Here is a 12,826-nt window from a genome sequence, read left to right on the forward strand (position 1 = left end):
GGGAGAGGACATTGTATTGACTCCCTTCTATAGCAACAACACAATGAGTCAGGGGAGAGGACCTTGTATGGTTCCCTTCTATAACAAAACTAGCAAACAAGAAATTGTACATCAACTAGCTCTCTCCCATTGGACAAGAGGACGCGCTCCAAGCATATACTTCCCATCACAGCGCAAGCCAGCGTCTCTCACCTGCCTTAAACACACACACACACACACACACACACACACACACACACACACACACACACACACACACACACACACACACACACACACACACACACACACACACACACACACACCTGCCCAAAAGCAGACAAGCCAACCCCCATAGTTCAGCAAACCACCTCCAAACCCCCCCATCTCTCACCTGTTTCCCCTCCAGTGTATAGATCCGCTTCACCACTCCAGAGTCCAGTTTGATGGCCTCCGTGATGTCGGTCAGGACCTGTTCGTATGAATGGGCCGTCTTCTTATTGAGGAGTATTCGTATAGCCTTCCTGGGCTTCACCCCGCTCCGCACCACCGTCACCAGCTTGGGACGGATGAAATCCTTCACCCCCTGGTCCCGGGTGTCTGGAGGTCCAGCCTTGGAGCTGCCCAGGGATGGAGGCCCACGGGCGGTCGCCGCAGACGAAGCTTTGACGTTCACAGACCAGTTGGGGTTGACGTTCTTGGTGTAGTCGAGCTTCTTGAAGACCTCGATGGAGCCACACACGTAGCTCTCGCCTGGGGAGGGGAGAGAAGGGGAAGATACCGGAAGAAGGGGACGGGGAGATGGGGGAAGCGATATGGGGTCAAATCCTCCATGCATTTAAGAGCATTGGATTATGAGAGAGAGAGAGACAGAGAGAGAGAGAGAGAGAGAGAGAGAGAGAGAGAGAGAGAGAGAGAGAGAGAGAGACAACTTCTGGCAAAATTGGAAAAAATTAAAGAAATCTAAACAAGAGGAATTAGCGATACAAAATGGTGACATATGGACAACCCATTTTAAAACACTCTACAACACCGTTCAAATTGACACAAACGCAGAACAACGCCAAATTCATGAGAAGTTGAATGGATTAGAAAAAGCTATAAAGGACAACCAAAATCCACTGGACTCCCCAATTACTGACCAGGAGCTCTATAAGAAACTTCAGGCTCTCAAATTTAAAAAGGCATGCGGACCTGATGGAATCCTAAATGAGATGCTCAAACTCACTAGTGCAAAATTTCAATTGGCCATATTAAAACTGTTTAATTTGATCCTGAGTGTAGGTTATTTCCCTGACATCTGGAATCAAGGACTCATAACCCCAATCTTTAAAAACGGAGACAAATTTGACCCTAACAATTACAGAGGCATTTGTGTGAACAGTAACCTGGGGAAGGTTTTCTGTAGTATTATAAATGTAAGAGTTCTAAACTTCCTTAATAAGCACAATGTCTTGAGTAAAAGCCAAATTGGATTTATACCAAAACATCGCACGACCGATCATATTTACACCCTACACACCCTGATAGGTAAACATGTCCACCAAAATAATACCAAAATATACGCTTGCTTTATCGACTTCCAAAAAGCATTTGATTCTATTTGGCACACAGGACTGTTCTACAAAGTTATTGAAAGTGGTGTAGGGGGTAAAACATATGACATAATTAAATCAATGTATACTGGCAATACGTGCAGCATTAAAATTGGCAAGAAAAGAACAGAATTCTTTAACCAGGGGCGGGGCCTTCGTCAGGGTTGTAATCTGAGCCCTGCACTCTTCAATATTTACATCAACGAATTGGCCACTATTCTAGATAAATCCTCAGCCCCTGGTGTTAGTCTCCATAATTCAGAGGTTAAATGCCTACTCTTCGCAGATGACCTATGCCTGTTGTCACCCACAGCACATGGCCTACAGCAGAGCCTGGATCTGCTAGAGCAGTACTGCCAGACCTGGGCCCTGGCAGTAAACCCCAAAAAGACTAAAATAATGATTTTCCAGAGAAGATCCAGATCTCAGGGAATTAGACCAAAGTTCTCAATTGGTACAAAATATATAGAGTACTGCACACACTACAATTACTTAGGTTTAAAAATAAGCTCAACTGGACACCTTAATGAGGCAGTGAATGAACTGAGAGAGAAAGCACGCAGGGCATTCTACGCAATTAAAAAGCAAATTCAAATTGAAATACCTATTAAAATTTGGCTAAAACTAATTGAATATGTCATTGAACCAATTGCACTTTATGGCAGCGAGGTGTGGGGTCCACTTGCAAAACAAGATTTCATCAAATGGGACAAACATCCCATTGAAACCCTGCATGCAGAGTTCTGTAAGATTCTCCTACATGTCCAGAGGAAAACTACAAACAATGCATGCAGGGCAGAATTAGGCAAATATCCACTAATAATAAAAACTCAAAAAAGAGCAATTAAGTTTTGGAAACATCTAAAATACAGTGACCCCCTCTCATATCACTACCAAGCCCTGCAATACCAAGAGCTGAGCAAAGAAAAGAGTCCCCTCATCCAGCTGGTCCTTGGGCTGAGTTCACAAACCTGTTCTACTAACACACTGAAGCCTCAGGACCAGAACATCCAATCAATCAGAATAAACCAAATTACAACACAGTCAAAACAAAACTACATTGCTTATTGGGAAACACAAGCACAAGCACAGAGCAAAATGCAGTGCTATCTGGCCCTAAATCGACAGTACACCGTGGCTAACTATTTGACTATGGTTACCGATCAAAACCTTAGAAAAACCTTGACAAAGTACAGGCTCAGTGAGCACAGCCTTGCCATTGAGAAGGGTAGACACAGGAAAACCTGGCTCCCTGTAGAGGAAAGGCTGTGCAACCACTGCACAACAGCAGAACCTGAGACGGAGCTGCATTTCCTGACAAAATGTCCAAAATATAAAACAATTAGAGAGTGTCATTTCCCCAAATTTGAAACTCTTATTCAAGGTTTCAAAGACCTCTCTGATGAGGATAGGCTACCCGTCCTGTTGGGGGAGGACGCAGAGAGCTGTGGGTTGGCAGCGCACTACATTGGTGCCTGCCATAAGTTGAGGGACAGTGTCTGACAGACCAATCAACCTGCACATGTCCTCTACTGTATGTTTATTGTTATTGTTGAATGTATGGTTATTTTGACACTTAGTTATTGTTGTTACTGTTGTCCCGTTGACCATTTTGATTCTCATTTTTATATTGTAAATAAGCTTTGGCCATATGTACATTGTTACGTCATGCCAATAAAGCAAATTGAATTGAATTGAATTGAATTGAATTGAGAGAGAGAGAGAGAGAGAGAGAGAGAGAGAGAGAGAGAGAGAGAGAGAGAGAGAGAGAGAGAGAGAGAGAGAGAGAGGAAGAGAGAGAGAGAGGGAGAGAGAGAGAGAGAGACAGAGAGAGAGAGAGAGAGAGAGAGAGAGAGACAGAGAGAGAGAGAGAGAGAGAGAGAGAGAGAGAGAGAGAGAGAGAGAGAGAGAGAGAGAGAGAGAGAGAGAGAGAGAGAGACAGAGAGACCTACTCAGAACATCAGTAATAAATGCATCATATTACCCTCCACCAGTTGATCAGTGCTGGTGATCTTTTTGGTTCCATCCACTGAGTAGATGGTCCGTACACCCTGTGGCAGGTTCACATTATCAGACAGGGAGCGGGTCAGGTCCGCCAACAGAGCATCAAAAGACCGGAACCGGTCCGCGGAGATGGCGTACACAATCCCGTTAAAGTAACGGTCCCCGTTGCGGTAGAACCGGACCTTCTTGGCCTTCTTCTCCGAGCTGAGGGTCTTGAGGGTACGGGTGTGGTAGAGGCTGCAGTGGGCGCTGTGTGCTGGGCTAGTCACCCCGTTCAGCCTGTCCCCTCGGCTGTGCCGCCGCGCCTTATCCCGCTCGTCGAAATGCTCAAGCTCCATCGCGCTGCCAAAGGTCACAAGAACGGCTCTACTGTCTAAAGAAATAAAAAGACAATCAAGACGAAAACTCAACAAACATGTATGGCTGTAATTTGCTAATTTGAGATTGTCCAGTTAAAGTATTTCCAACAAGCGTGGTAGTTTGTCCTGTCGGCTGGTCTCTCTCAGTGTTAACCAGGGCTGGTGGTCCCAAAATAACTTCCTAATGACAGATTATGCTTTCTAATCCCTGGGCAGTGTAGTAGACTAGGCTGTGGATGGACAGTATAGCAGACTAGGCTGTGGATGGACAGTATAGTAGGGTAGGCTGTGGATGGACAGTATAGTAGACTAGGCTGTGGATGGACAGTATAGTAGACTAGGCTGTGGATGGACAGTATAGCAGGCTAGGCTGTGGATGGGCAGTAGACTAGGCTAGGCTGTGGATGGACAGTATAGCAGGCTAGGCTGTGGATGGACAGTGTAGTAGGCTAGGCTGTGGATGGACAGTATAGCAGACTAGGCTGTGGATGGACAGTATAGTAGGCTAGGCTGTGGATGGACAGTATAGCAGGCTAGGCTGTGGATGGACAGTATAGTAGACTAGGCTGTGGATGGACAGTATAGTAGAATAGGCTGTGGATGGACAGTATAGTAGACTATGCTAGGCTGTGGATGGACAGTATAGTAGACTAGGCTGTGGATGGACAGTATAGCAGGCTAGGCTGTGGATGGGCAGTAGACTAGGCTAGGCTGTGGATGGACAGTATAGCAGGCTAGGCTGTGGATGGACAGTATAGTAGGCTAGGCTGTGGATGGACAGTATAGCAGACTAGGCTGTGGATGGACAGTATAGTAGGCTAGGCTGTGGATGGACAGTATAGCAGGCTAGGCTGTGGATGGACAGTATAGTAGACTAGGCTGTGGATGGACAGTATAGTAGAATAGGCTGTGGATGGACAGTATAGTAGACTAGGCTAGGCTGTGGATGGACAGTATAGTAGGCTAGGCTTTGGATGGACAGTATAGTAGACTAGGCTGTGGATGGACAGTGTAGTAGGCTAGGCTGTGGGTGGACAGTATAGTAGGCTAGGCTGTGGATGGACAGTATAATAGAATAGGCTGTGGATGGACAGTATAGTAGACTAGGCTGTGGATGGACAGTATAGTAGACTAGGCTGTGGATGGACAGTGTAGTAGACTAGGCTGTGGATGGACAGTGTAGTAGGCTAGGCTGTGGATGGACAGTGTAGTAGACTAGGCTGTGGATGGACAGTGTAGTAGGCTAGGCTGTGGATGGACAGTATAGTAGGCTAGGCTGTGGAAGGACAGTATAGCAGACTAGGCTGTGGATGGACAGTATAGTAGACTAGGCTGTGGATGGACAGTATAGCAGACTAGGCTGTGGATGGACAGTATAGTAGGCTAGGCTGTGGATGGACAGTATAGTAGGCTAGGCTGTGGATGGACAGTATAGTAGACTAGGCTGTGGATGGACAGTATAGCAGACTAGGCTGTGGATGGACAGTATAGTAGGCTAGGCTGTGGATGGACAGTATAGTAGGCTAGGCTGTGGATGGACAGTATAGCAGACTAGGCTGTGGATGGACAGTATAGTAGACTAGGCTGTGGATGGACAGTATAGTAGACTAGGCTAGGCTGTGGATGGACAGTATAGTAGGCTAGGCTGTGGATGGACAGTATAGTAGGCTAGGCTGTGGATGGACAGTATAGCAGACTAGGCTGTGGATGGACAGTGTAGTAGACTAGGCTGTGGATGGACAGTATAGTAGACTAGGCTAGGCTGTGGATGGACAGTATAGTAGACTAGGCTGTGGATGGACAGTATAGTAGGCTAGGCTGTGGATGGACAGTATAGCATACTAGGCTGTGGATGGACAGTGTAGTAGACTAGGCTGTGGATGGACAGTGTAGTAGGCTAGGCTGTGGATGGACATTATAGTAGACTAGGCTGTGGATGGACAGTATAGTAGACTAGGCTGTGGATGGACAGTGTAGTAGACTAGGCTGTGGATGAACAGTGTAGTAGGCTAGGCTGTGGATGGACATTATAGTAGACTAGGCTGTGGATGGACAGTGTAGTAGGCTAGGCTGTGGATGGACAGTATAGTAGACTAGGCTGTGGATGGACAGTATAGTAGACTAGGCTGTGGATGGACAGTATAGTAGACTAGGCTGTGGATGGACAGTATAGTAGACTAGGCTGTGGATGGACAGTATAGTAGACTAGGCTGTGGATGGACAGTATAGTAGACTAGGCTGTGGATGGACAGTATAGTAGACTAGGCTAGGCTGTGGATGGACAGTGTAGTAGACTAGGCTGTGGATGGACAGTATAGTAGGCTAGGCTGTGGATGGACATTATAGTAGACTAGACTAGGCTGTGGATGGACAGTGTAGTAGACTAGGCTGTGGATGGACAGTATAGTAGACTAGGCTGTGGATGGACAGTATAGCAGACTAGGCTGTGGATGGACAGTATAGTAGACTAGGCTGTGGATGGACAGTATAGTAGGCTAGGCTAGGCTGTGGATGGACAGTGTAGTAGACTAGGCTGTGGATGGACAGTATAGTAGACTAGGCTGTGGATGGACAGTGTAGTAGGCTAGGCTGTGGATGGACAGTATAGTAGACTAGGCTGTGGATGGACAGTATAGTAGACTAGGCTAGGCTGTGGATGGACAGTGTAGTAGGCTAGGCTGTGGATGGACAGTATAGTAGGCTAGGCTGTGGATGGACAGTATAGTAGACTAGGCTGTGGATGGACAGTATAGTAGGCTAGGCTAGGCTGTGGATGGACAGTGTAGTAGGCTAGGCTGTGGATGGACAGTATAGTAGACTAGGCTAGGCTGTGGATGGACAATGTAGTAGGCTAGGCTGTGGATGGACAGTATAGTAGGCTAGGCTGTGGATGGACAGTATAGTAGGCTAGGCTGTGGATGGACAGTATAGTAGGCTAGGCTGTGGATGGACAGTATAGCAGACTAGGCTGTGGATGGACAGTATAGTAGGCTAGGCTGTGGATGGACAGTGTAGTAGACTAGGCTGTGGATGGACAGTATAGTAGACTAGGCTAGGCTGTGGATGGACAGTATAGTAGACTAGGCTGTGGATGGACAGTATAGTAGACTAGGCTAGGCTGTGGATGGACAGTGTAGTAGACTAGGCTCTGGATGGACAGTATAGTAGACTAGGCTGTGGATGGACAGTATAGTAGACTAGGCTGTGGATGGACAGTATAGTAGACTAGGCTGTGGATGGACAGTATAGTAGGCTAGGCTGTGGATGGACATTATAGTAGACTAGGCTGTGGATGGACAGTGTAGTAGACTAGGCTGTGGATGGAGAGTGTAGTAGACTAGGCTGTGGATGGACAGTATAGTAGACTAGGCTGTGGATGGACAGTATAGTAGACCAGGCTGTGGATGGACAGTATAGTAGACTAGGCTAGGCTGTGGATGGACAGTGTAGTAGACTAGGCTGTGGATGGACAGTATAGTAGACTAGGCTGTGGATGGAGAGTATAGTAGGCTAGGCTGTGGATGGACAGTATAGTAGGCTAGGCTGTGGATGGACATTATAGTAGACTAGGCTGTGGATGGACAGTATAGTAGACTAGGCTAGACTGTGGATGGACAGTATAGTAGACTAGGCTGTGGATGGACAGTATAGTAGACTAGGCTGTGGATGGACAGTATAGTAGACTAGGCTGTGGATGGACAGTATAGTAGGCTAGGCTGTGGATGGACAGTATAGAAGGCTAGGCTGTGGATGGACTGTGTTGTAGACTAGGCTAGGCTGCGGATGGACAGTATAGTAGACTAGGCTGTGGATGGACAGTATAGTAGGCTAGGCTGTGGATGGACAGTATAGTAGGCTAGGCTGTGGACGGACAGTATAGTAGGCTAGGCTGTGGATGGACAGTATAGTAGACTAGGCTAGGCTGTGGATGGACAGTATAGCAGACTAGGCTGTGGATGGACAGTATAGTAGACTAGGCTGTGGATGGACAGTATAGTAGACTAGGCTGTGGATGGACAGTATAGCAGGCTAGGCTGTGGATGGACAGTATAGTAGACTAGGCTGTGGATGGACAGTATAGTAGGCTAGGCTGTGGATGGACAGTATAGTAGGCTAGGCTGTGGAGTATAGCAGGCTAGGCTTATTATATATTTAAAACATGCACACAGAGAGGCCAGAGCACACGATGTCCCGAGATTTAAACACAGCTAAATCGTCAGTCTTCATCTCCTGGTCTAAGCAGTGGTGGTGTTGATGTAGTGTTCCTTTGTGTTACCTAATGAACGGAATAAACGCCAAAGGGTGTTGCTTTTTAAGCTGCATGTTAAAAAAAAAACTGTTGTTCAACCAGGGTGTCAAATTGGCCAGTGTTAACTAGCGTTGATTGTTCAATTTAACATTTCTAGTGTTGATTCAGGTATTAAATTAACACCTGTTGGTGTAAAAGTACTCTAGTGTTGGTGTTTATAACCAGTGTTAAACAATCAAACAGTCCCATCATTATCACATTTCCCAGCATGCTCTATTTAAAAAAATATATATGTATTTACTTATTTAACTAGGCAAGTCAGTTTAAGAACAAATTCTTATTTACAATGACAGCCTACCCCGGCTAAACCCAGGTGACGCTGGACCAATTTTGCGCCGCCCTATGGGACTCCCAATCACGGCCGGTTGTGATACAGCCTGAATTTGAACCAGGGTGTCTGTAGTGATAATTCTAGCACTGAGATGCAGTGTCTTAGACCGCTGCACTACACGGGAGCCTATTCTAAAATCCATTTAATCCATTTAATCCTATTTAATAGGTTGTTTTTTCTCTTCAATCTACACACAATACTCCATAATGGCAAAGCAAAAACAGTTATTTTTTTGAAGGGGGGGGGGGGCAGAAATATCATATTTACATAAGTATTCAGACCCTTTACTCAGTATTTTGTTGAATCATCTTTGGCAGCGATTACAGCCTCGAGTCTTCTTTAATATGACGCTACTAGCTTGGTACACCTGTATTTGGGGAGTTTCTCCCATTCTTCTCTGCAGATCCTCTCAAGCTCTGTCAGTTTGGATGGGGAGCGTCGCTGCACGGCTATTTTCAGGTCTCCCCAGAGATGTTCGATCAGGTCCAAGTCCCGGCTTCAGAGACTTGTCCCGAAGCCACTCCTGTGTTGTCTTGGCTGTGTGCTTAGGGTCGTTGTCCTGTGGTAAGGTGAATCTTCACCCCAGTCTGAGGTCCTGAGCGCTCTGGAGCAGGTTTTCATCAAGGATCTCTCTGTACTTTGCTCCATTCATCTTTCCCTCGAACCTGACTAATCTCTCAGTCCCTACCGCTGAAAAACATCCCCACAGCATGATGCTGCCACCAACATGCTTCACCGTAGACATGGTATTGGCCAGGTGATGAGCGGTGCCTGGTTTCTTCCAGATGTGACGCTGGTCATTCAGGCCAAAGAGTTCAATATTGGTTTCATCAGACCAGAGAAACTTGTTTTTCATGGTCTGAGAGTCTTTTAGGTGGTTTTTGGCAAACTCCAAGCGGGCTGTCATGTGCGTTTTACTGAGGAGGGGCTTCCGTCTGGCCACTCTACCATTAAGGCCTGATTGGTGGAGTGCTGCAGAGATGGTAGTCCTTCTGGAAGGTTCTCCCATCTCCACAGAGGAACTCTGGAGCTCTGTCAGAGTGACCATCAGGTTCTCGGTCACCTCCCTGACCATGGCCCTTCTCCATCGATTGTTCAGTTTGGCAGGGTGTCCAGCTCTAGGAAGAGTCTTGGTGATTTCTTCCTTTTAAGACTGATGGAAGCTACTGTTTTCTTGGGGAACTTCCATGCTGCAGAATTTTTGGGGTACCGATCCCCAGATCTGTGCCTCGACACAATCCTGTCTCGGAGCTCTGCGGACAATTCCTCTGACCTCATGGCTTGGTTTTTGCTCTGACATGCACTGTCAACTGTGGGATCTTATATAGACAGGTGTGTGCCTTTCCAAATCATGTCCAATCAATTGAATTTACCACAGGTGGACTCCAATCAAGTTGTAGAAACATTTCAAGGATGATCAATGGAAACAGGATGCACCTGAGCTCAATTTCGAGTCTCATAGCAAAAGGTCTGAACACTTATGTAAATATGGTATTTCTGGGTTTTTTGCAAACATTTCAAAAAAACTGTTTTTTGCTTTGTCATTATGGGGTATGTGATGTCATTATGGGGTATTGTGATGTCATTATGGTGTATTGTGATGTCATTATGGGGTATTGTGTGTAGATTGATGAGGAAAACATTTAATTTAATCCATTTTAGAATAAGGCTATAACTTAACCCAATTTGAAAGGATCAGAATACTTTCCGAATGCTCTGATAAATTAAATTTATGCTACTCAAATATAAATACAATTCTAAGCTAATCCAATCTGTTATATCTGACATGGTCATTCCAGTTTAGATGCTTACGGTAGTCTCATGTCTTAGTCTTCCCAACCCGGCGGTCATTCTGAATGGAGGTGATTAAAAAATTCAAATTGTTGGATATCCCCACTCTGGCTGGATTCCAATAGGAATGACAGCATACTGTGACTTGCAGGCCTTATTTCGCATGTAAACCATGAGTTTCTGGCCACTGTATTAGGGTAAAACTAGGCCCTCTAAATAAGGCCTTGTGAATGATGTGTTGTATGTGCTAAAGAATTTAATTTGAATGATAATATATTAGCTTAGAATCTCACATGGTGAAGGCCAGAGGACTGTAAATGGATGAACAACCATGTTCTCTGTCAATAACTAACAAATACAGTCATGTCTGATAACTCTACAATTCACTCAAAAGGCAAGGCACTGTGGGAAATATGCAACAACAAAAAAAGGCTTTACACTAAGCGCCGTGTTAATTTAAAACTGAAGTGTGGAACTGTATAAACACTGGACCAGTGTTAAATTTAACACTATCAGTGTTGATTTAACAATTTGCTGTGAAGGTCTCAGTGAACACTATAACTGTGTATGTTTAACACTGACCTATTGTAAACATTTAATTCTTAAGCGTTTAATACAAGGTATTAGTGAACACCATAACTGTGCAACTTTAACAATGAGTTAGTCTTACATGTTAATGCCGCTGGTGTTGCAAAGCATTGGTGTTTAAAGGGCAACACTTTAAAAAGTTTAAATTTAACACATTTTGGCGGTTCTCCTATAAACACGTTGAAAGAGTGAAATTGAACACCCACAGTGTTAAATTTACAGAACGAATTTTTGCTGAGTAATGCAGTCCACACACGAACTAGCCCATTGCTTACAAAGACATGTTCTCCTCGGTTACAATTCAAACAAATGCAAAAAACGTGAAAAGATTCAATGATAAACTGAATTTCTTATCTGGAAAAAATATGTTTGATTGTGTTTTTTTGTATCCAATTGACAACATAAAGGGGGTTTCAAATAGGTCAATACATGCATGTAGAACACTTTCCACGGTATCGATCAATCTGATCAGCATCAGTCATATCAATAAATAAACAATGATTTTCCACCACAGAGACGGGGCTGTGAATGACATATTTCCAATAATAGCCACATAGAAAAAGGAGACAGAGAAACACTTGCTTTGGCAATGTTAACATATGTTTCCCATGCCAATAAAGCCCTTGAATTGAAACAGAGAGATGGATAGACGCGCACTGATTCTTGCTTATTTCCCTGCAGTAGGTGATAGTTTTCCATAGTTTGCTTACCTAAGAGGTTCACTAAGGATTCTGTCACCTCCAGTCTTGCTGCGTGTATTTCCCCCCCCAGAGAACTGAGGAATGGGTTTCAGTAAACAGTAGCCAGTGTAGTGTAGACTCGGGACCTTTTTCTCTTCCCTGACGGCGATCAGAAACCGCAGTTTACGCAGAACAGCGCAGACCTTCTTTGTTGTCCGGTGAATCTCTTCTCCACCACCACCACCACCACTACCAGTGAGCGTGTGTGTGCTTGTGAGAGAGAAAGAGAGAGAGAGGGTGCGTGGAGGCTGGGCTGGGCTGGGCTAGGTTTGGCAGCAGCTGCTCGCTCTATACCCCTCCCTCTCTTCTCCTCTCTCCCTCCATCCCCTCCCTCTCTTCTCCTCTCTCCCTCCCTCTACTCTCTCTCTTCTACTCCCTCCCCTCCCTCTCTTCTGTCGTGCCGTGATTTTCATTGAGCCGTCACTCATTGTGATTCAGTCCCACACCTCGGGCTCGTGCTACAGACCAGCACCCCCCACCTCACACGCAGCACGCCCCCCAGCCCACAAGACACCCTGAGCTGTCAGGTTCCACATCAAAAAATATACTACAGTTTACTATAGAATACTACTACAGTACTTACTATAGAATACTACTACAGGTTACTTTAGAATACTACTAGAGTACTTAGTATAGAATACTACTACAGTACTTACTATAGAATACTACTATAGTGAATACTACTACTGTTTACTATAGAATACTACTACAGTACATACTATAGAATAATACTACAGCACTTACTATAGAATACTACCACAGTACTTACTATAGAATACTACTACAGGTCACTTTAGAATACTACTAGCGTACTTAGTATAGAATACCACTACAGTGCGTACTATAGAATACTACTACAGTTTACTATAGAATAATACTACAGTTTACTATAGAATACTACTACGGTTTGCTATAGAATACTACTGGAGTACGTACTATAGAATACTACTACAGTACCTGCTATAGAATACTACTACAGTACTTACTGTAGAATACTATTACAGTACTTACTATAGAATTTTGTAGTAAACAGTAGTATACTGTATAATAATATAGTACAGACTGTAGTATCCCTCGAGCATGTGTAGTACTTACTATATAATGTTATAGAATACTATAGTGAATACTAC

The 12,826-nt window shown here is 44.8% G+C and overlaps 1 protein-coding gene across 1 annotated transcript in view; it reads right to left on the reverse strand.

Annotated features, from left to right (window-relative positions):
* dclk1a (doublecortin-like kinase 1a) overlaps window positions 1-11,984 on the reverse strand; it is a gene marked incomplete in the record, with an annotated part of 194,899 nt that extends 182,915 nt beyond the window's left edge. Inside the window, 3 exon segments of the mRNA XM_055936842.1 lie at window positions 374-732; window positions 3,559-3,951; window positions 11,667-11,984. Coding sequence (XP_055792817.1) covers window positions 374-732; window positions 3,559-3,916 — 717 coding nt within the window.
* Window positions 11,985-12,826: the final 842 nt, after the last annotated feature.

The sequence above is a fragment of the Salvelinus fontinalis genome, chromosome 10, assembly GCF_029448725.1.
Source record: "Salvelinus fontinalis isolate EN_2023a chromosome 10, ASM2944872v1, whole genome shotgun sequence".
In the NCBI taxonomy this organism is placed as follows: Eukaryota; Metazoa; Chordata; class Actinopteri; order Salmoniformes; family Salmonidae; genus Salvelinus; species Salvelinus fontinalis.